The following is a 24,352-nucleotide window of genomic DNA, read 5'->3' as shown; positions in this document are numbered from 1 at the left end:
TATTCTCTTTTCAGCTCAGACGAAGAAGCTTTACAGTTTTTAAGGCATAAGCACTTCAAAACACGGTCCTGTTTTGGTGTAGAGACTCGTTTGCATCCGGTTCCTTTTTTTTTTCTATTAGCAGAACCAGTATTCTTGAGTTTGGAAAGAAATCTACTCACTGTCGACTGATTACAAGACACTCTAAAAGCAATATGATGGGAAAATTCTTCCTCATGTAACTCGCCATCCTGACACAAGCAAGGAATGACTGCAACTCTTGCAGAGTGTGCATATATAGCTGAAAGTAACAGCTGATGCAATATTACATCATCACCTACGCATGTCAATCTTATCTGATGCAATCTGTAAGAAATATTGCCATATATTAACGTTATTCGGGTGGCAATTACAATTTTAAGGGTGATGCACTTTCTTTGAACACCAGTGTAGATAGAACTCAGCATTCATCATGTCCAAAGCAAACAATGGTCCCAGGCCAAACCACAAAAAACGGCCCTGGACCATCATGCTGCCTCTACCAAACTTTATTCTTGAGATGGTACAGTCTGGCAAGTGACTTTCTTCAGTATTTGCCACACCTAGGCATGACTGTCAGACGAGTCATCACTCCAAAGCACAGCTTTACATTTTTTGCACCCCAAGGACCTCTCGTCTTAGGATGCAGAACAAAGGATACCAAGCTAGATGGTGTTTTGCATTAGTCAGTGTAATTTGTGGCTTCTGGATGGCTGCACGACTGTGGTAACTCATATCATGCAGTGTCCTGTATGATGTACTGGTGCTAACTTGTATCCCAATCATCTCACTGAGGGCCTGTGTGTGTGTGTGTGTGTGTGTGTGTGTGTGTGTGTGTGTGTGTGTGTGTGTGTGTGTGTGTGTGTGTGTGTGTGTGTGTGCTGTGACAGTTCTGACCTGTGCTCTGAGCAGACAATAAGTTTCCTGTACTGAGAAGAGAAAAAAAAAAAAAAAAAAAAAAAAGATTTGAAACCAGATTTTTCCAAATGAAGGGAGAGCGACAAATTCACTTAGACTGTCAATAACAGCATAGTATACAGAGAATCAATAACAGCAGAGTGCAGGCACCAAAAATTTCAAAGTTATCAATTAGGAAACATGCATATTTGTTCTTGTTAATACTCTGGTACAACAATCAGGTCAGAGGAGTTTACAATACATCATGAATGTAATCGTTAATTATACTTAGCAGTCATGCTGGCTCAAACCATAGTCCACTCAAAGAACATATGCTACTGCACTCTTGCTCTTGACCACTTAGCTATGTCAGGCCCAAAAAAATTTTTTTAGCCTGGCATGACCACTAGGTCAGAGGAGTTTTTAATTATTTTGACAATGCATACAATCATTAACTATATTTAGCAACTTTCATTATAGTAATGTGAGCTCGAACCACAGTCCACTCAAATGGTGTTTATATTACTACAGTCTCGCATCTAGCTGCTCAGCTACGTGTGGTAGTAAATGGTTTTGAATGTTAAAAACAGAACTAACTTTAAAAAACTAACTGGCTACTCACCTCTGTTGCTTATGAGCAAGACTGTCTACTTTTTCACCATTTTTCCGTTTTTTGTTCTCCTACAAAAAAGCATATTACGAGATCAACAAATAAATTTTGAGATAAAATAAAACTGCATTACATAAAATTTAATTTTAAAAACACTCAGCAAACAAAAGTAATAATTATACTTGCCAACTCTGAACATAAGTGAACATACATAAGTGTCATAGACAGCGAATACAGAATAGAGCTATTTAACGCAAGGGATTAACTGAATTGAGATGTGAGTGTTTATTTATTTATTTTTTTTTGTATGAAGTAGTTAGTCCATGTGTGATCTAATTGATACTTTGATTCAAATTAATTGTTAAGTTAGGGATGAACAGATGCAAGATGCTTCCTTAAACTCCTCTGAGAATAGTTACATGTAAGAAAGGCATAGCTATAATCTAGGTGGAAAGTAATCTCGTTTGTTATTAATTTTATGGTGCATTTGGCATCTTAAGGCTGTTGGGCTAGTATAATATGTATGTACAGTTCTGTGTTCACGGACTGATTTGTAGGCTGAAAAACTCAGAATAACTGATGGATGGGGGTTCACCCAAGATTCATTAACTAAAGCTGAAATGACACAATTATATCAATTCTGGGGATTTTTATTGACTCTGACTGATTTTTTGATAATGATCTGGCTAAGTTCATTTTGCATCATTGATACTTACTACATGATGGGAGGAGCAGATAATTGGAATCTTGTGATAGCACTAAAAGGATTGGCTAGGAGCCTGTATTTCATACTGAGTAAGGTGAGTCAAGCACTATTAATGTACTGTCACTTGCTTTGTCTTCTGGGACAACTTTCATTATAGTGCACTGGCTTATATACCTGCACAAATGTGTTTACAGGCCAATTTTCAAGTTATATTAGCATAGGAATATGATGCAAGAAAGCAAGCTTATATAGCATCAGCCAAAAAAAAAAAAAAAAAAAAACCTTTCCCATTTCACCCATCCATTCACTCCAAATGCTTCTCTAGTTCTGCCTTGAATTTATTTCAGCTGTCAACTGGCTAAAGGCAAATTTCCACACATATTCTACAATTGTCTTTCCTCAATTTAAATTTATGTCCCCTCAGGTGAATAATCTTAGCAACAGGAAGAATCCTATCAGCATTGAGCTTGCTAAACCATTCAAGGATTTATACATCTCAATTAGATCACATTGCAGGTGCCTAGTCTCCAGATGCCGCAATTTGCAGAATTTAAGTCTTTCTTGGTAAGGAACAAAAGCAAACTTTTGTTCCACTCACCAATCTCATCTCTTTTCTGTACTCGTTCTAGCAGCTCTGCATCCTTCCTCCAATGAGGCCTCCAGACCTGTATGCAGTACTCAAGGTGTGGCTTGACCATTGCCTTATACAAGGGAACAATCACCTCCTTATCCCTGCTAGCAAAATTTCTGTATATCATTGGCAGGCCACTATGAGTTACTCTTGCGGCCTGTCTGCATTGTCAGAAAACTTCATATCTCACTGCACAATTACAATGCGGAGATGGGAGAAATCCCAGGTGCCGTCTGACACGAACATGCACAATTACAACCCCAGGTCCTTTTCATTCTCCACTACTGAGTGTAGTACCGCACAGTTAGTACGTTACTCTGACGTTACTGCTGCCCATATGCAGCTTTACATTTGTCAATGGTAAACTTCAGTTACTATCTCTCAGGCCATCTGCTCAACTTTTCTAGATCCTGTTGCAGTAGTGTACTAGCATTACTGTCATTAACAACCCTGCCACCCTTTGTATCATCTGCAAACTTAGACATTAACCCTGATATACCTTCATCAATATCACAAATAAATACAGAAAGCAACAATAGGCCCAACACCAAACCCTGGAGGATTCCATTAATAACATTAGTCCAAGGAGAGCAGTGTCCATTGAGTACCACTCTTTGTCTTCTTCCTCTCAACCATCCCTTTATCCATTGTAGCAACTTGCCTTTAATGCCATACTGCTCCAATCTGTACGGTAGTCTTCCATGTGCAACAGTATCTAAGGTAAAGAAAGCGAACACGAGAACCACCGGAAACATCAGCTAACTTACCCGGAAAATTAGTTTCCCAATGCCACACTCTAGCGCTTGGTAATAGATGGTAGGTGTTATCAGTCTGGAGCAGAAGTTGAGAACGATATACTGATTGACAGGTAGGCATGGCAAACGATGAAATCATTGGTGGTGAGAGTGACAGACGACAAGCTACTGTGTAGATACTGGTTGGCATTATGATGTGTATAGAATGTTGCATAATTAGTTTTGGAATAAACGGTAAATAGGTAATAGTAGCGATGAATCTTTTAAAGATGGAAGAAATTTTTAAGGAAAATAAAACGTTGCTTGATTTTTTGATGAAAACTAAATTAATAAGACCGAAATTGTACTGTTTTAAATGCAATGATTATTTTAAATTAATTGAATCATGAACAGTCATGTGGAAAGTTCTGGTATTGTAAAAAATGTTTTGAACGAGTTTCGTTATTAAAAGATAGTTTAATGGAAAATACAAAACTTCCATTAAAAAAGATAATGTATATTATATACCAGGGGTGGCCAACGAGTTGATTGCGATATACCTGATACTTGAAAAAGAACTGCTTCCCCAATTTTTTTTCCAAAGAAAGGCTCAATGATATATCACAACAACATTCCTCCAGTTACGAACTTTTTTTTTTTTTTTTTTGAAATTTTCTATCAGCAAACAAAGTGGAGGCTATTTATTGATTCACGAAAGCAAAGCCTCAAAGTTCTCCTTCATAATGGAAACAAGTATGCATCCATTCCTGTAGCCCATTCAGCACACTGAAGAAAACTATGAAAATGTTAAGCTTCTTTTGGAAAAAATTCACTACAAGGATCATGGTTGGCTGCTGTGTGAATATTTTAAAGTTACTGTTCTGCTACTTGCCAACAGCCTAGTTACACAAAAATGCATGGGTGGGATAGTCAAGCAAGAAGTGAAAACTGGGAAAAGAAAGTGTGGCCATTAAGATAGTTTCTGACACCAGGTTCAGAGAATATTAAAGACAAACTGCTAGTAGAGTGAAACAAAGTACTGTTACCTACTCTGCATATAAAACTAGAAGAAAATTGAATAAAGAAGGAAAGTTTTTGTACTAAATTCCCACTGCTTGCATATGAAAAAAATCAAAGCAGGAATTTTTGTTGAACCTCAAATCTATGAAAAAAAAACTGGAGATGCTTTGACTAGCTTTAAAAATGTAGTATGCAATTTTCTGGGAAATAAATGCCTAGATTATGAGATAGTAGTAGTAGTACTAGTAGTAGTAGTGGCACTTGATGCAAGAAAGCAAGTGTAGGAGCTTATGCAGCATCAGCCAAAAAAAAAAAAAAAAAAAAAAAAACACACCATACCCTCCAAATGCCTGTCCAGTTCCTCCTTAAATTTATTTAACCTATCAACTTCCACAACGACAGAAGGAAGTTTGTTCCAGCAATTAACCACCCGCTGGCTAAAGGCAAATTTCCGCACATCTATTCTACATCTATCCTTTCTTAATTTGAACTTATGTCCCCGTAGGTTCGTATTCTGAACAAGTGGAAGGATCCCATCAGAATTCAGTGTGCTCAACCCATTCAAGGCCTTATAGACCTCAATCAGATCACCGCGCAGGTGCCTAGTCTCCAGCCACTGCAATTTGCAGAACTTAAGCCTCTCTTGGTAAGAGGATCCCTTCATTCCCCTCACCAATCGTGTTGCTCTTCTCTGTACACGCTCAAGCAAATCTACATCCTTCCTAAAATGAGGCCTCCAGACCTGTACGCAGTACTCAAGGCGTGGCCTGACCATTGCCTTATACAGAGGGACAATCACCTCCTTTTCCCTGCTAGCAAAATTCCTATATATCATTGACAAAACCCCATGACCTGCCCTAGCAGCCTGTCTGCATTCCTCAGAAAACTTCATATCTGACTGCACAATTATTCCCAGGTCTTTTTCATTTTCTACCACCTTAAGTGTAGTACCACACAGTTGGTACGTTTCTCTGGGGTTACTTCTACCCATATGCAGTACTTTGCATTTGTCCAGGTTAAACTTCAGTTGCCACTTCTTAGCCCATCTGCCCAAATTATCTAGATCCTGTTGCAGTAGCACACTGCCATGACTGTCATTAACAACCCTGCCAACCTTCGTGTCATCTGCAAACTTCGACATTAAGCCTGATATACCTTCATCAATATCATTGATAAATATACAAAACAACAGTGGACCCAACACCGAACCCTGTGGGACTCCACTAATAACATTAGTCCACGAAGAGCAGCACCCATTGATTACCACCCTCTGTCTTCTCCCACTTAACCATCCTTTTATCCATTGTAGCAACTTACCCTTAATACCATTCTGCTCCAATTTGTACAGTAGTCTTCCATGTGCAACAGTGTCAAAAGCTTTCCTGAAATCCAAGTATATGATATCAAAATTATTTTTTGCATCCAGTTCCTTTGTGACGACATCATAATAACCAATCAAATTTGTCAGACAAGACTTTCCCTTAACAAACCCATGCTGTGTCTGAATTATTTCTGCAGTCTTGTCTAGATGATCCTGCAATGCATCTTTAACCAGTGACTCCATTATTTTACCCGGAACAGAAGTTAAACTAACTGGTCTGTAATTACTCGTGCCACCCTTCGAACCTCCTTTGTGAATTGGGGATACATTTGCACATCTCCAGTCCGTGGGAACCTCCCCTGAATCCAAGGATGCTCTCATAATTATGGCTAAGGGTTTGCTTAGTTGCTTTGCCGCCTCCTTTAATATAACTGGATAGATCCCATCCACCCCAGGTGCCTTTCTTATGTTTAACTTCAACAATTTCTCCTCCACTTTGCTCTCAGTTATTACAAAATCATTAAGCACACTGCTACAATTTGATAACCTTCTTCCATTTTCAAACTGTAATAATTCCTCACGTGTGAATGTAGATGCAAAATACTCATCCAGTTTGTTTGCTATCTGAGCAGGATCATCAACAGTCGAACCATCGATGTCAAGTGGACCAATCAGATTCATCCCCTTCCTTTTAGAGTTTATATAAGTAAAGAAATCCTTGCTGTTTTGATTGTGAAATATGCTGGTGTTTAGAAAACTAGTCTGAATATGAGTGTTATCAACTATTTCTCAGAAATTCAGTAGTTTAAGTGAATAACAAGAAAGATTATGATGAATGCCATGTGCATCTAGGATATACCAACATGCAACAATACACTTCTTGTACTCCAACAACCAAATTTACGAAAAAAAGAGTGTGTGCTATTCCAGTTAGGATCATCAATTCCACTTTGGGGATAAGATATAGGCAAACTGTTACCATCAATCACGAACACTATTCAGGTTTTTCGATGAACTGAAACAATGTCACTCAAAAATCTAAGTTTTAAAAGGCAATAGTTTCAACAGGGCTGTGAAATGTCACATACAGTAACAACAGCTAATATTTGATAAGGATAGTCAATATTGTGCCGATACTGCAGAAACAGTGTTTTGATCATGACTAACTATATCCAGCTTATTCGCTTATTCATTTAATCTAACACTACCATATGTATACTGGTGAGAATTGTCAGGGAGAATTTTGGTTACCCCATATCAAGAATTCCTCAGAATCTTCAGAAGAATATAAACAGAGCAAGTGGTCTATATAGCATATCAGTAAAGACACAACACATATTTGTGAACCTCTGCTCTGTGTGTGTGTGTGGGTGGGTGGGTGTGTGTGTGTGTGTGGGTGTGTGTGTGAGAGAGAGAGAGAGAGAGAGAGAGAGAGTGCAGAAAGCTCCTTGAATTTAGAGGATCTTACCCTCAAACATAACCTATAATAAAGCAAACGTTTACTGCAATCATAGCCTCAATTTGATGTTATGATTACACAATTTTTTTTTTTCAGCAAAATATAATTAATCTCTCAAGGCTGCATGTCTTCTGTGATTTTGCTGTTCCTATAGCTGTTTTTTTTTTTTTTTTTTTTAATACACAGGAAAGGGGGAGGAAAAACAACTAAAATAAAATCTGTCATTTCAGATTGCTTCTTTCATCCTTCATTTGGTTCAAATGACAAGTGCACGTTATTTGAAAGCTGATATTTGATAAGGATAGTCAATATTGTGCTGATACTTCAGGAATAGCATTTTGATCATGACTGACTATATCCAGCTTATTCATTTAATCTAACACTACCATATGTATACTGGTGGGAATTGTCAGGGAGAATTTTGGTTACCTCATATCAAGAATTCCTCAGAAGAGAATATAAACAGAGCAAGTGGTCTATACAGCATATCAGTAAACCTCTGCTCTGTGTGTGTGTGTGTGTGTGTGTGTGTGTGTGTGTGTGTGTGTGTGTGTGTGTGTGTGAGAGAGAGAGAGAGAGAGAGAGAGAGAGAGAGAGAGAGAGAGAGAGAGAGAGAGAGAGAGAGAGAGAGTGCAGAAAGCTCCTTGAATTTAGAGGCTCTTACCCTCAAACATAACCTATAATAAAGCAAAAGTTTACTGCAATCATAGCCTCAATTTGATGTTATGATTACACAATTTTTTTTTTTCAGCAAAATATAATTAATCTCTCAAGGCTGCATGTCTTCTGTGATTTTGCTGTTCCTATAGCTGTTTTTTTTTTTTTTTTTAATACACAGGAAAGGGGGAGAAAAATAACTAAAATAAAATCTGTCATTTCAGATTGCTTCTTTCATCCTTCATTTGGTTTCAAATGACAAGTGCACGTTATTTGAAAGCTGATATTTGATAAGGATATAGTCAATATTGTGCCGATACTTCAGGAATAGCATTTTGATCATGACTGACTATATCCAGCTTATTCATTTAATCTAACACTACCATATGTATACTGGTGGGAATTGTCAAGGAGAATTTTGGTTACCTCATATCAAGAATTCCTCAGAAGAGAATATAAACAGAGCAAGTGGTCTATACAGCATATTAGTAAAGACGCGCACGAAAGAGAGAGAGAGAGCTCCTTGAATTTAGAGGCTCTTACCCTCAAACATAACCTATAATAAAGCAAAAGTTTACTGCAATCATAGCCTGAACTTGATGTTATGATTACACAATTTTTTTTCAGCAAAATATAATCAATCTCTCAAGGCTGCACGTCTTCTGTGATTTTGCCGTTCCTATAGCTGTTTTTTTTTTTTTTTTTTTTTTTTTAATACGCAGGAAAGGGGGAGGAAAAACAACTAAAATAAAATCTGTCATTTCAGATTGCTTCTTTCATTCTTCATTTGGTTTCAAATGACATGTGAATGTTATATGATAATATATCAAGATGCCAATTTATGTGATAACAAGCAGTTACTAAAATTAGCATTCATCCTTCATCTTGGTGGAACAACCCCAAACAAGATGAAAGCTTGGTTGGGTCCTACAAAGTGTTCACTAATTTTATTCTTTCTAAAATGATAATTATAATGGGATTTAAAAATTTTATATAACCCAAAGTTTTTCTTGACAGTTTTTATCATTACAGTTATTTCTAATTGACCCTTAAAACATGACATTTCATATTTTTTTACATAAAAGATTTTGTACCCAATAAAGATATACAATAAAACTTACCTGGTTAAGACGAGAAGAACTTAAAATGGGTAAAAATTTCTGTGAGGGAGAGAAAAATGCAACTATTAAATGGCATATAAGTTTCAAACTCTGCTAGATTTTTACATAATGATACAATAATAAATAAATTTTCTTTTTATATATATCTGCCACATAACATAATGGCCACATAGCAAGCAAAAGAGTTTACCTGATAGAAACCATACAGATGTTGTCATATTTTTGCACTATCACATGGATTTGAACACAAGTTGCTTGTGTAACTCAGTTGTGGAAACTGCAGTGCTCTTATTAAAGTAAACTTGGAGAAAACAATAGAGACTGCTGAATAAACTACCTGTTTTGTTAATTTTGATTCCCTATCATCTTATACCTGTGATTTGTAATGTAGATTAATTTTATAATGGTATTAAGCTTCAACCTAAATACTAAATACAAGCCTAGTCTGTTAGTGACTGTTATGAGATAAGGTAACAGAAAATGTCAGTTGTGAAACGTCCCTCAATCATATTTTGATTTAAATACCCTTAACAAATATTTCCACTATTAATAAATCATTATTACTCTATTTTACTGCTCACCATTTCTTGCTGGATGAGAGTGTTTGTATATGCTTACAAATATTTATCGTCAGTGGAATCCACATTTTACTTTTGCCCCAGGTGTAAATGAGACTGCTGTCTTGACAATAGAACAGGTGAGTAATAATAAAGCAGTATTATAAAAAGAGTGAATAAACATATATAAATGTGAGTAAAAGTAAGAATCTAAAACCTGTTAATAGTGTTTCAAGAAAGGAAATTTAAGAGAAGTTTAAGATCATTAGTGGACCTTACAATGAATCAGATAATGAGTATATCAAATATTAAATGCTTAAAAATTTATTTCAGAGAGAGAGAGAGAGAGTTTATAACTAAAAGATACTTATATACTGTTATTTAGTATCCTGCTTAAGAAAGTTTAAGAACATTGTTGATTGTTGGACTACTCAACATTCTGAAATAAGAACTAGTAATATCATGAATCTTAGATATCTTTTAACAAACCCATAATAACATATTGGTACATAATTTTATAACTGTCCCCAAATGCTCTTAGCAACTACATTTGTTGATAGATGTGTAATTTAATATTTGGTTGAGAAATCATTCTAATAACAAAATTTATATTCAGTTATAATTGATCCAATAGCAATTTATTTATTTCAAAAAATGATCATGGCAATATTTCAATAATAAACATATAAAAATTATTTATAAATTAAAATTAAAAACTGCTTTTTGTGAGGGAAAAGAAAAAAGTGAAAACATGATCAATTAAAAAATAATATATATATATATATATATATATATATATATATATTTCTGTAGAGCAGCTGTGGCCCTAGTGTAGTCTATGTTGATGCTGGTGTGCACAATGCAAGAATATGTATGCTGCCACAAAAAGTGCATAGCTCACTGTTAGCGGTCAAACTAATATGTCAAATGAAAAAAAAAAAAAAAAAACAGTTATAATAAAGTTCCAAATTGTAGTCCCAACTGCAGAGAGTATAAATGGAAATTTATTATTTATTTTAGCTGTCAGTGTTCCAAAATAACTTATTTCTAACTTAATTTTACTGTAAATTGTTCAGAAACAATTTGTGATAAAATTAAACTATAAATAAGATTTATTTAATAAACAAATAGGAAAAATATTATTTATTTATTTTTGCAAAGGGTGGGGGTTAGTAACAGTTCTCTAAATCAATTTATAAACTAATAATTTATAAGCAATAAATATAAACTTAAACAGTTTTGCATATTTTTGTGTTATTTTCAGGAGTAAAATTTGAAGTTAGGTTTTTAATGTGTGCATGTTTTTTTTTTTTTTTTGGGGGAGGGGGGGGAGGTTATATACAGCCTGATTTGAAACAAGAAAAAAAAGTTTCTATAAACAGAGCTCAGATGTCTTCATTCTTCATTTCCAATATAATATAGTGTTGTTTACTGCATAAATCATATCAATTATTCAGTTGTGAGTAACCAGCATGGCAGAGTACACACTAGCACTATGTACTCTGACTTAAAGTTTCACAATGACTGCTTTGCTGTTTACAATTACAGCATTTATTAAACTGATATTATGGAAGACACTACAAATCTTATCTTTTTTCATGCTAACTGATACGATTTTAATTTGTAGTTAGGTTCCCAAGAATTCTGTAGTTTACCTGATAGAAACTGTATCAAATAAGATGCTGTAGAGAGACAACTTAGAAAGACATGTATATGGACACCACTGAGTGAACACTGGTAGAAGGAGATTTAAAACTCCAAATGCTGAAGAGCAAATACTTCATGCCACTCAAGTATCCTTTACCAGAAGTCTGTCACTGTATAAATATTTCATCTGAAAGCACATGGAGGACATTACATGACCAGAAATTATATCCACTTCATAATACACTTGTACAAGATTTGTTGCCACAAGATATGAACAAATGTACAAACTTTTGTTGGTGGCCCATTTTGCAATGTACACACAATCCTCAATTTGTCAGCCATGTTCTAGATGAATCATGTTTTACAAGAAATATGAGGGCTGTTCAATAAAGAATGATCACAATTTTTCATGAACAGCCATACTGCTTGCTATTTCTAGCTGAGCTGTGAAATTAAAGACCAAACCAAGCTGCATCACATAGCAACTGTGCAGTTGACTCGTGCACACAGTGAGACCTTGGCAGTCGGTCAAGTTTATGCCTGTTCAGTTTTGCCTAAATAACAATGGATGTGACACATGAGTAATAGTAAGTTGCCCCAAGATTTTGTTTCCACCTCAAGAAATCATCAGCATATGAAATGTTAAAAGAGCCTTAAGGTGAATCTACGCTTCCACATAGCACAGCTTGCAAGTAGTTTAGAATGTTTGAAGATGGATGTGATTCAATTGCAAAAATCGGTGGTCCCAGAGTTCTGACCACTGCTGTTACCACAAAAACCATAAACACTGCTTCTGTAATTAACAGAGAAAATTGTCATAGATATAGAGAACTGGCAGAGATGTTGTTGTTGTTGTTTGTTATTTGGTTTTTAGGAGCATTAGCAACTAAGGCCATATTGCTCTGGGATATGCGGTGGTCATTCCCTGACCTTTCCGCATCCTCCATATTTGGTGGTGCCGGGCTCGAACCCCGGTCTAATCAAGAAGCGTGTGCTACGCACTGCTGCTCCTTCCCACCTGGCTATGGAGAATATCAGTAGGAAGCATGCAGGGTATTCTCCATGATCATTTGCATATGACATGTTTGTGCATGCTGGATTCCAAGACTATTCAAACCTCAGCAACAGCAATGGATCGTTACTGAAGACGGTGTGGTTCTACACAAGGTGATATAGGCCGCCGTAGCTTAGTGGTCAGGCATGCGAGTGCACAAGTACACGTGCCTTGAGTGACCGGGGTTCAAGCCCGTGACTACTGAATATGGTGCTGTTTCTTGTATTCAATCTATCATGCGAACTCCTCTGTATCGGAGTATAAACAGAATATTTATTTATAATGGTGAATGAGACATATCTTCGTCATTTTCACCCTTAGAGTAAGCAACAAAGCTCTGTTCAAAAATCTACATCAGCAAAACTGAAAAAAAAAAAAAAAAAAAAAAAAAAGTTGTGCTTCTGCAGGAAAGGTTATGGTAATCTCTTTTTATTGACATCCAAGGAATGGCTTACCAGCATGTTGTGCTACGTCAACAAGACCTTACTACAGAACTGTATTGCACACTTTGAGGAATCACATTTGTCGCAAAAGAGCACAACTGCAAGCAGGTTGGTGGATGTGCAAGGCCTCACATTGCTCACGCTATCATTGAGTCAAATTAATGTAAAATGTTCCTCGTCTGCCCTACAGCTCTGATCTTGTACCCTGCAAAAAAAATTTTTTTACTCCAAAATTAAATATATTATATCGGTGTAAATATACCATAGTTAACCCATAAATTTGAACTACGTAAGTAGTGTAGAAGGCATCATTTTAATTGTATCTCATATTGTGGTTGCCTTCACAATGAGATAGCAGTATTGCACTACTCCAAATAAACAACACTTCTCTAGTAGAGAAGACGACTGTTATTTATTTTCCAAAATTAAAGAAGGAGCTGCGAGGAAAAAGTCTCCAGTCCTCAGAAGAAGTTGCAAAGACATTGGAGGCAATTCTCAAACACATCAAAATGGCTTCCACCATGTTTTTGAAGGATGGCAGAAATGTTGGAGTAAGTGCATTTCATCAAGTGGGGACTACTTTGAAAAAGACCATCAAAATATGGATGACTAATAAAGGCATGCGAAAAACAAAATTTATGACCATTCTTTATTGAACAGCCCTTATAGAATTCTCAATTCTTGAAACGCTCATACCTAGGCTGAAGCAAACACACACATGATTGTCAGAATCATTTTCAATATTTCCTTACATTTGATATGGTGTTCTTGGGACAATCTTATTGGCCTTTTTTATTTAATTTATTTATTATTATTTTTTTTAAATCAGAAAAGTTTTCATGAATGGCATACCTACAATTTTCTGTAGAACAATCTGTGGGAACTACTGGAAAATGTATACCTTGAACATCTTGTAGTTTATGCACAAAGATGCACTAGCCCACTTTTTCCATGATGTTTCTGACTTTAAATACTGAGTAAAAAACTGATTACAATGATTTTGTACAAGTGGCAATTGAGTTTTAACATTGAAATATGTAGGGTACTGCATACAGGTGGTAGTAATGTCAGAATACCAAACCAAATGGGTAGTAACAATACTCAAGGTAGTGAAGCATAAAAGACAGAGGTAACTGTACAAATATGACATGAAGTTGTCTAAAAGAGCAGACAGAATGCTAGGACAGCCTACAGGGTTCTATCAATGATATACAGGAATTTGACAGCAGGGACAAGGAGGTGATTATTTTATTACATAATGCCAATGGTTAGGCAACATCTTGGGTACTTCATACAGACCTGGACACCTTATTTTAGGAAGAATATTGACGTGTTGGAATGAGTGCAGAGAAGAGCAACACGATTAGTTAGAGGCACAGAAGAATACTCTTACTAAGAAAGCCTTCATTCAGCAAACTGTAGCATCTGGAAACTAAGCGCCTTGGAGGAAACCAGATTGAAGTGTTTAAGGCTTTAAATGGAGTGAGTAAACTAAATTCTGATGGCAACAGCACTCCTTAAACGACACACACATAGGAAAACATAAATTGAAAAGAATGGTTGCAGGATAAACGTGTGAAAATATGTTTTCAGCCAGGGAGTAATTGACTGTTAATTGTTACAACAAACTACTATCTAGTGTTGTTCAAGTGGGCAGAGTGGGTGTCACTGCTGACCAGATTTCAGCTCTCTATAAAATCAAAGAAAGAAGATAAGTTTTAATGTAGTGGAAGATGAAAACAGGGTATACAAGAGATGCGAATAAGCTGTGGTCTTTGAGTATTGACAGCTTACATACAGAGTTTAAAAAAAAGTTGATATGAGAATGAAAAAAAAGTTTGGTATCAAAGTGAACCCAAAGATTTTTATAAGAAGATACAAATTATATTCTGTTCCAATGAGAGGAACAAGAAAAGATTTGGGGACACGATGAGATTAGTTTGAAGTCGAAAATGGTTAAAATAATTAACACCACAGCAAAAGAACCACTAATAAAAAAAATGTTGTACCATGTTTCCTTGGGTGAGGTGGAGGCCTAGATTTTTATATTGGAGGAAACAGAAAGGATGAAAGGGCCTCCCTCCCCCAGAATTCTAATTAAAACTTTTCAGTAATCTCTTTCTATAAATTTATTTCAAGTAATCTTTCAACTATAACAGAAGACATTCCTAAATAAAGAGCAGATTACCTTTTATTTCTTAAAATTTTTCAAGAAAGTTAAAGAGCATTTAAGGGACAAATAATGTCAAATGGCAAAGGTAAGTTAAAATAAGCTAGGTTAAATTTTAATCTTAGGAAAGAGAAAGGAGAAAAATTTCTCAGACATCTGTTAAGCAGCAAGACTGGTGATCAAAAATGTCAACATTCATGAGCTTTATGGCAAAGTTAAGAATACTGTCAAACAAGTCTTGCAACTTGACAATATCTTCACCTTTTTAAATCAGAAGTATTAAAGAAAATTCTGCTAAAAATGGCCACAAAACAGACTGGTATGAAGAGATTCATTAAGAAGGCTCACCAATTCTACCAAAAAAAGAAAGTTTCTTCCTTCTCTGGAATCCCTAAATATTCAAAGAGAAGGGATGATTATCTGATATATAAGTGATTCCAAACTGTAAAAGGAAAAATTACTAATACAGCAGGCCCCCGTTATAACACGGTTCGCTTTACGCTGATTCGCTATAACGCTGTTCTTATATTATAACCCGTATCTGACTACAACGCTCTTTTACAGATTGCATTTTTGGCATATCTAACGAAATTGTTTCATTTGATGGAGTCGATAGCTTGAAAATTAATACCAAAACAGCATTAAAACGTTTCCCACGCTCAGTGAAATTTTCTCGCACGCTAATTTAATTGCAGTACAGTAACTTGTTATGTAGTTCCGAGATCAACATTTTAAAAAATGATCAAGTATATTGCTTGTAATATTTGCATTATATACATTTATCTGAAGTCTAGTCATCACTCAGTACAGTATTAGACATCGTGTGTAATGGACAGTTTACTCGAACATTGTATGATAATTAATGCAACCAATGCAGTTACATTTTCGAAGAGTTAATAATGGCTGATAAGAATGAAAAAGCAAAAACGTCTGGGCGCAGTACGTAAGAAAAATACTGAATTTGAAAATTAAATTAGATGTTTCGAAGCGAATCGATTCCGGTCAACGACAAGTGGAGGTGTACCATAATTTAGGACTTGCAAGTTTAACTGTAAGAACAATTATAAAAAAATAAAGAATTAATTTTAGCAGCGGGAAAGATAGCTGTTCCACTGCAAGCAACTAGGGCTAGGCCGACTATTAGGATTGAAATGGAAAGACTAACTAATTTTATTGAAGATAATATCCAATGCAGAATTCAATTAAGTTAAATATTATATAAAAAAAAAAAAAAAAAAAAAGTGGAACCATTTAAAACTAGTAAGGGCTGGTTGAATAGATATTAAATCCAGGGAGAAGCTGCAAGTGCAGAAGGAACCGAAACTTTCAAAAAAGAACTTAAGATTATTGAAGAGGGGTATTATGTGTTATACTTCTCAACAAGTTTTTAACACTGATGAAGCAGGACTTTTTTGGAAATGAATGCCTAAAAGAAGTTTCATATTGAAAGAAGAAAAAAACATGCCAGGTTTGAAAGCGGCGGAGGATCGGATGACTTTATTGTCGGGTGGTAACGCTGCGGAGGATTTAAAATTAATACCCCTTTTAGTTTATTTGGAAGAGGGCCAAAGTTCAACCCAAAATCAACACATTTTTCATGATTAAATTCATCAATTAAATTAAATCAATTAAATTCATGATTTTAATTGGAATTTTAAGTTTAATTTTGGTACGTAAGTAGTTACCATATAATTATATACGTATGTAATGCAGAATATTTTATATGTACAAATATTTGAATATTAAATATTTTGACCGACATTTGTACATCTTTTCACTACCGTTTATTATTGATTGGGAAATATCCTATGGCACCGACCGCAACTCACAAATACATATGTTACCTTATGGGAATGCAGGGCTCGCTTAGCGCTCTGTTTTTCCGGAACGAATTATCAGCGTTAAGCGGGGGTCACCTGTACTAGGAAATAGAAATTAAGTCTTTTCAGCTCTGGTAGGAAACTTTGAATCATATTAAGAGCATTCAAATTTGAAGCAACTGAGACTAATTCATACTGAGGAGGCAGTAGAATATTAAAAATAAGTGTTAAATCTTATACTGAGGTATTAGCATTATAGTTGAGGCATACGATGCAAGAAAGCAAGCTTATGCAGCATCAGCCGGACAAAAAAACCCCCTCCCATTTCACCCGACCATTCACTCCAAATGCCTGTCTAGCTCAGCCTTAAATTTACTTAAGCTATCAACTTCCACAACAAGAGATGGAAGTCTCTTCCACCAATCAACTAACCGCTGACAAAGGCAAATTTCACACATCTATTCTACAAATGTCTTTCCTCAGTTTGAATCTATACTCCTTAGGTTCTTAATCTGAACAAGAGGAAGAATCTGATCAGCATTGAGCTTGCTCAACACATTCAAGGCCTTATATACCTCAATCAGATCACATCATAGGTGCCTAGTCTTAAGTTCTGCAATTTGCAGAACTTAAGCCTTTCTTGGTAAGAGCACACCTTTGTTCCCCTTCTTTGTACTCATTCTAGAAACTTTACATCCTTCCTAAAATGATACCTCCAGACCTGTACACAGTACTCAAGGTGTGGCCTGACCATTGCCTTGTACATTGTGTTAGTTGTCCGACAGCAAAAAGTTTATTGCTACCCATATGCAGTACTTTGCATTTGTTAATGTTAAACTTCAGTTGCCACTTCTCAGCCCATTTCTCAACTTTTCCAGATCCTGTTGCAGTAGCATACTGTCATTACCGTTATTAACAATCCTCTAAACTTTGACATTAAGCTTAATATACCTTCATCGATATCATTGATAAATACACAAACAACGATTCCAGCACCGAACCCTGGGGGACTCCGCTAATAATATTAGTCCCCAAAGAGCAGTGTCCATTGATTACTACTCGCTGTCATCTCCTACTCAACCATACCTTTATCCATTATAGTCATAATGCTAAAATGGATAAATGCCATATGGCTCCAATTTTAGAGCAGTCTTCCATGCGCAACAGTATCAAAAGCTTTCCTGAAATTCAAATACAGTGGATTCTGGTTATTTGGGATAAATCTTAAAGAACAGAACCCAATCGAGAAAATTGCCAGGGTTTACTTCACTTAATTGGGACAACATGCTGTTTAATCGGGGCAGGAGACTGCAGCATTCAAGATTACTCTATGATTGTCTCCGACCGAACCACGAGATACAGTCTGATTTCTGGAGGTCACAACCATAAAACAATAAAAACAATTAGCAATCACTTGTTTATTGGGCTTTTCTGTTAGTGCAATCTATCATAAACGGATAGTAAACTCGATCTTATTGAATTTGCAATAATACCGACAGCTGGAATTCTGTGGGTTATTATGGTGAAATGTGCTTACACTTCCATGGAATCTTCAATCATATAAAAAAATTAATTTTCAGAATCTTCTCTTCATTCCTATTTTTGAAGCTTTGTAACTTGTTACTTTGTACTCACTTGCACGTATTGTGTTACTTGCAATTTGTGTGTGCCATGTTCTTTGTTATTGATTGCTTACCTTTTTGCTGTTTTAAATTTTAACCCCCCCCCCCACAAATGTCAGTGAACAAAAATGTCAAGTTAATATGTACATATTACAGTAAGTATTAATTATTCCGATTATCACGTATATTCTTCCGATTTTCAGGTATCATTTAATTTTTTAATTGGTAAGGTAATAAAGGATAAATTTGTGCTTAATATATCTTTACTTTTATAGCCTGTGGATGATATTCCTCCTATTTTTTCTGTTTAATAGAATTAAAATTCAATTCACAAATGTGATCACAATGACCAGCGCTTACTACACATTGCATAGTAAATGGTACCTTACTATTGTGAGTCCATCGTAACGAGATTTGATTGTACAGTGAACCAATTGTAAAGAGGGGATTTACTGTATTTTTAACTATTTACGCGAAACTTCGCATAATTGGGGCAGCTGCTTAATCGGGCCAAAATGCATCAGACCCAATGTGTCCCAAATAATCGGAATCGATTGTATATGATATGAAAATAATTTTGCATCCATTTCCTCTGTTACCACATCATAGTATCCAATCAAATCAGTCAGACAAGACCCCCCCTTTAACAAACTCATGCTTTGTCTTAACTATTACTGCGGTCTTGTCTAGATGATCCTGCAACACTTCTTTAACCAGTGACTCCATTATTTTCCCTAGAACACAAGTTAAACTAACAGGTCTATAGTTTTAACTGCCCTTTTTTTTTGTGAATTGAGAATACATTTGCACACCTCCAGTCCACGGGGAACTCCCTTGAGTCCAAGCAAGCTCTCATAATTATGACTAAAGGTTTGCTTACTTCTTTTGCTGCCTCCTTTAATATAACTGGATAGATCTAGAGCGTACAATACCGGTCAAAATCTTAATACTGGTATTTCAGTATTTTTAATTTATGAAACTGGGATACCGATATTCCAAAAAAACTCTCGTTTTTCTCAATAAATTTTGATGACAGTTAATAAAGTAAGGAAAAAACAAGTACTGTAATTACTTGAATTCAAGTTTTAAATAAGCATTTATTGCAATAATAAATATTCTGGAAAAAAATCATTAAAATACAGTTATTCTAAAAACAAAAAAATACATATTGTTATTGCAAAGTTTAGTTATGTTTAAGCATCCACACTCCCTGTCCGAATAAAGTGAGCTCTTAAGAAACATAAGCAATCAATAGTATGATCATTTAAAATGGATCTAATTTTGGTACATACAGTATTTGATTAGCGGCAGAAAATGCCCTTTCGGATTCTATTCTGGTAGTACTGAGATAATCATAGACGATCTCAGTCCATATTTTCTAGGGTTTGAACTTTTTTAGCAAAAATAGTTAAAAGTATTTCATTAATTTCTGACTCAATCTAACTCAAATCTTTTAAATTTCTTAAAAATTTTTAAAACTCAATTTCTAACTGAAATCTTTTAAAATCTCATTGGAGTCAGGCAATTTCTTATTTTGGAAAGAATTTGCAGAAGACTAATGTTCTGTTCCATGTTGGTTTCCATGGTTGAATTATGTTCATCATTTTCTGAAGGAGAAAGACATTTTATTAAGCTAAGTATAATTTTCACTATAGTATCTTTACTGAGTCTGGGAGAGAGCAAAGAGTGAGGATAAGGAATAAATAAGAGAGTGAAGAGTGCAGTTAAGGAATTCTTCACATATATAAATGCAAAGCACAAATGGACAAATCAGATTGGACCCATTTGTGGATGTGGGATAGTATTAGATAACATAGCTGAAGTTGCAGATGAACTCAACAGTTACTTTGCATCAATATTTACATAAAAAAAAAAACCCCTTTGTGTCAATGAGATATTATGGAAGTGAAGTGGAAAAAAATGTAATTAATGATATTGAAATTTCAAATGATTATTTAATGAGAACTTTTGCACCTACAGGCGAGTAAGGCTCCTGTGGTTGATGGCATATACCCTATAATCTTAAAGGAGGTGGCAAGTGAGTGCATTGAACCATTAAGGCTAGTTATGAGAGCATCACTGGACAGGTGAGATTCCATTGGATTAGTGTAAATTGGAACATAAAGGCAGTTCCAGGAGTGTAATGGGAAATTACTGACTGGCTAATCTAACTTCAGTAGTAGGGAAAATCATGGAGGCAATTATCAAGGGTGGAATTCAGAATCATTTAGATGGAAATGGAATTCTGTATATACACAGCATGGTTTTGTAAAGGGAAAATCATGTTTAACAAATCTGGTTAGCCATTTTGACAGGTCACTCGTGAGCTGGATTTAGGGAAAAGTTTCGACATTGTTTATTTGGATTTCAGCAAAGCATTTCAGCAAAACTCAGTCCCACTTGAGTGGTTACTTTATAAGTTGGAGCAGGCTGGAATCATAGAGAAAATCCTTAGATGGATAGAACGATAGCTTGAGGGCACCAGGCAGAGGGTTGTGATAAATGGTTATTCCTCAGATTAGATCAATGTAAGAAGTGGGGTTCCCCAAGGATCAGTATTGGGACCACTGTTGTTTTTGATTATCTTAAATGACATCTATGAAGGGATGGAGGGCATGAGGTCTAAACTTGCAGACGATGTAAAGATCAGTAGAGTAGTTAATGATCGCCGCAAAGCAGAGCTTCTTCAGAGTGACCTAGATAGACTTCCAGGTTGATCAGAAAAGTGGCAGCTATATGCTTTAATTCAGCAAAATGCAAGGTCTTAACACCAGGGGAACAGCAACCCCAAAATAACTTATACAATTGGTGGAGTTGAACTAAAGTCAGTATTGGAGGAACGGGACTTGGGAGTTATGATATGGTCAGACATGAAGTTGTCCGAGAATTGTGAGCAGGTTGCAATGTTGCATGGTGTCCTATCGATGATTTATCGAACATTTGCTAGTAGAGATAACAACATCATAATCACATAAAGGTGATTTTATAACCTTTATGTGATTAAATTATAAACAATTATTTTTTTTTAAATTAGTACCAGAAAACCAGTATTTTCTGTATCAATACCGGAAAAAAATGACCGGGATCCCGGTATTGTAAGCCCTAGAGAGATCCCATCCACCCCAGGTGTCTTCCTTATGTTTAACTTCAACAATTTCTTCTCCACTTTGCTCGCAGTTATTACAAAATCACTTAGCTCACTGTTAGTTTGATAAACTTCAGCCATTCCTCTCCTTCAATAACTCCTCAAGTGCGAATGTAGATGCAAAATGATCATTCAATTTATCAGCTACCTGAGCAGGATTATTAATAGTCAAACCATCTATTTTAAGTGGGCCAATCTGATTCATCCCTTTCCTTCTAGAGTTTACATAAGCAAAGAACTCATTGCTGTTTTTCTTTGCATCCTTTGCCAAAGATTTCTCGTAATTTGCCTTCATTGCCTAACCTCCTTTATAACTTGATTACTCACTAGCTTACATTTGCCTTAGGCTTCTGTGTCCCCTGATAATTTACATGCATTCCAAGCATTTTTCTTCTCTGCCACGAGCCTCATTAATTCATCTGACATCCATTTAGGCCTAAACCTTGACCAGTATTTCTTAGTTGGTATGAAAAGCCTAGTTGCCTCCAAGATTAAGTCCCTGAAGGCTTCCCATTTAGAATTCAACATTGGTAAAGTCATCAGTTGATCCCACTGTACAGAATTTAAAAACTGTCTGAGACCACTATACACTTCAAACTCATCAAATTTATTAATTATATGTCTAGCATTGGTGTACATGCAAGTAAACATGCACTTGTTTCTACTCTTAGTTACCCTAACACAGCCATGTATTTACCTGTTCCACAATGAATCCCAGCAGTCCAGGAAATCGCCAGCACCTTGTGTTCCAGGCTGCTGCTCACTGTAATAGAAGCAGTGCAAGAATCACTTTTGTCCCTGCTTGCAGCCACTGTTAGTCTTTTAGTCTGTGAATTCCCCCAAGCTAGCCGCTTTCCGACCTACCTAACACTGCCTCGATAGCATCAGCAAATATTCTTGCACCCTTTCTATTTAAGTGTACTCCATCCCTGTAGAAGTAGTCTCTCCTGTTAACAAGCACAGACCACACTGAAAAAAATTCTACCCCATGGGCCTTGCACAATCTCTCCAGGGCCAAATTGATTGACAAGGCTCTCATCACATACTCCCTCCTATCGTGTCTGGGCAGAATTGCAAACACTTTCAAATTCAACCCTAACTCGTGACTTTTTTTCAACATTGACCTGTACTTGTTACATAATCTGCAGAACTCTTACTCTTAATGTCATTAGTGCCAACGTGTACAACAATATCACCTTTTGTGCCCTTAAAACATGATATCTGCTCTACAACGTCATCAACTTTTGCCCTCGGCAGACATATTTTTTGCATAATATATTCCCTGTCTCCTTGACAATAGTCACCAACAATAACAAGTACTTGCGGGACCAGCACATTCTGTCTTGGAGACTGCTGCTGTGTTGCCTGGTCACATTATATCAACCCAGCAACCAAATCTATAAAGATATATTATCAGAGTTGGATGGTAGGGGGGAGAGAACATAGGCACATAAAATGGCATACAATTAGCATGGGTCAATCAACAGAGGAATTTTAAAAATAACAAAAGAACTTTTTATTAATCATTAGTCCCCCTGTTTTCAAGAGATCATGCAGAAATGATATCCAACATTTGGATATCATTCTCATTTAGCCAGTTTCGGGCTCAGATTGTTTGATCTTTAAGCTCTGGATTTGTAACCAAAGAACTAGAAAACTGACTAGGTAATTTCCTCGATAAATGTCAAGAAATTACCACAGTTGGAGACAAGTGCTTGTTTGCATCTTGTTAGATATGGGTTGCAGGCACAGTATTCAATCATATCTGTCTGCTTGTAGGTAGTAAAGGCACTTAGTTCATGATCACACCAGCACAAGGCATGTACTAGCAACTACACACTAGGGTGGGAATTGTAAAGGGGATTAAAGTAATGAAGACAAAGCTGACATTATATACCTTCACTCGAAGATGTCAGTTTCCCCCCAGGCAGAGAAAAGAAACTATGCAGTTGAAAAAATATCATTCCAAACTTGCATAACACAATAGAATTATATAATAAAGCATAAGGATACACATAAAATAAAGCAATGATGCAACAACAAAAACACAAGACTGCAAGCATGGAAATGAGCAGTACTAGCTAGTAATCTTCTATCTCATGTAGTTAGTACCTTCTGTGTTAATGTTTCTATTTAAAGATAAAATTTAATAATTGCAAACTTCTGCAATATCATTCAAACAATATAAGGTCTAAAATATTTTTAATTTTCATAATTCTATATGGTATTATCACTGTTATCCTTTTCAATTCACATTTAGTCCTTAATTTAATGCAGACATCACGATCTTTAGTCTGATGAAAGAATTCCACAGGAAATGCAGTGTAGTCAACACAGTTTAGTAACTGGAATTGTTCTATGTTCCAAAAATTCTAAACATTTCTCTCTATCTGTAACTTGCAAATAAACTTGTTTTCTTTTCACTGGCAAGATGTTTATTTGAACTTAATTCTTAGAAAGACACCACATATATTAATTTTCAAATTGCACACCTACTTTTAAGAACACCAATTTAGAGATAATATGCAAAATTAGACTTAAGTATTGAGAGAGTAGCTAAAGAAGTCTGAGGCTTTTGCTGCACCAACAAAAAAAAAAAAAAAAAATCTAATCATCTCCCTCGTCACATAGGAGGGAGTTGAATAGATTTAACTGACCTCTGAATCTCTACATGCTGGCAACCTCAACCACCCATGGAGGCAACTTATTCCAGTAATCAA

At 35.8% G+C, this 24,352-nt stretch overlaps 1 protein-coding gene across 2 annotated transcripts in view; it reads right to left on the bottom strand.

Annotated features, from left to right (window-relative positions):
- LOC150085967 (uncharacterized) overlaps nucleotides 1–24,352 on the bottom strand; it is a 229,765-nt gene that overhangs the window by 46,951 nt on the left and 158,462 nt on the right. For both annotated transcript variants that reach the window (XM_090374316.1, XM_090374317.1), the window contains exons 15-16: nucleotides 9,175–9,213; nucleotides 1,538–1,596 (exon numbers count right to left, since the gene is read on the bottom strand). In XM_090374316.1, the coding sequence (XP_090230442.1) occupies nucleotides 1,538–1,596; nucleotides 9,175–9,213 (98 nt within the window). The remainder of the gene's footprint in view (nucleotides 1–1,537; nucleotides 1,597–9,174; nucleotides 9,214–24,352) is intronic.

Source organism: Mastigoproctus giganteus, chromosome 5 (genome assembly GCF_048544385.1).
Source record: "Mastigoproctus giganteus isolate SK-2022 chromosome 5, ASM4854438v1, whole genome shotgun sequence".
NCBI lineage: Eukaryota > Metazoa > Arthropoda > Arachnida > Uropygi > Thelyphonidae > Mastigoproctus > Mastigoproctus giganteus.
Note: the sequence above shows the minus strand (reverse complement) of the source record. Positions and strands in the feature narration are given on the sequence as shown.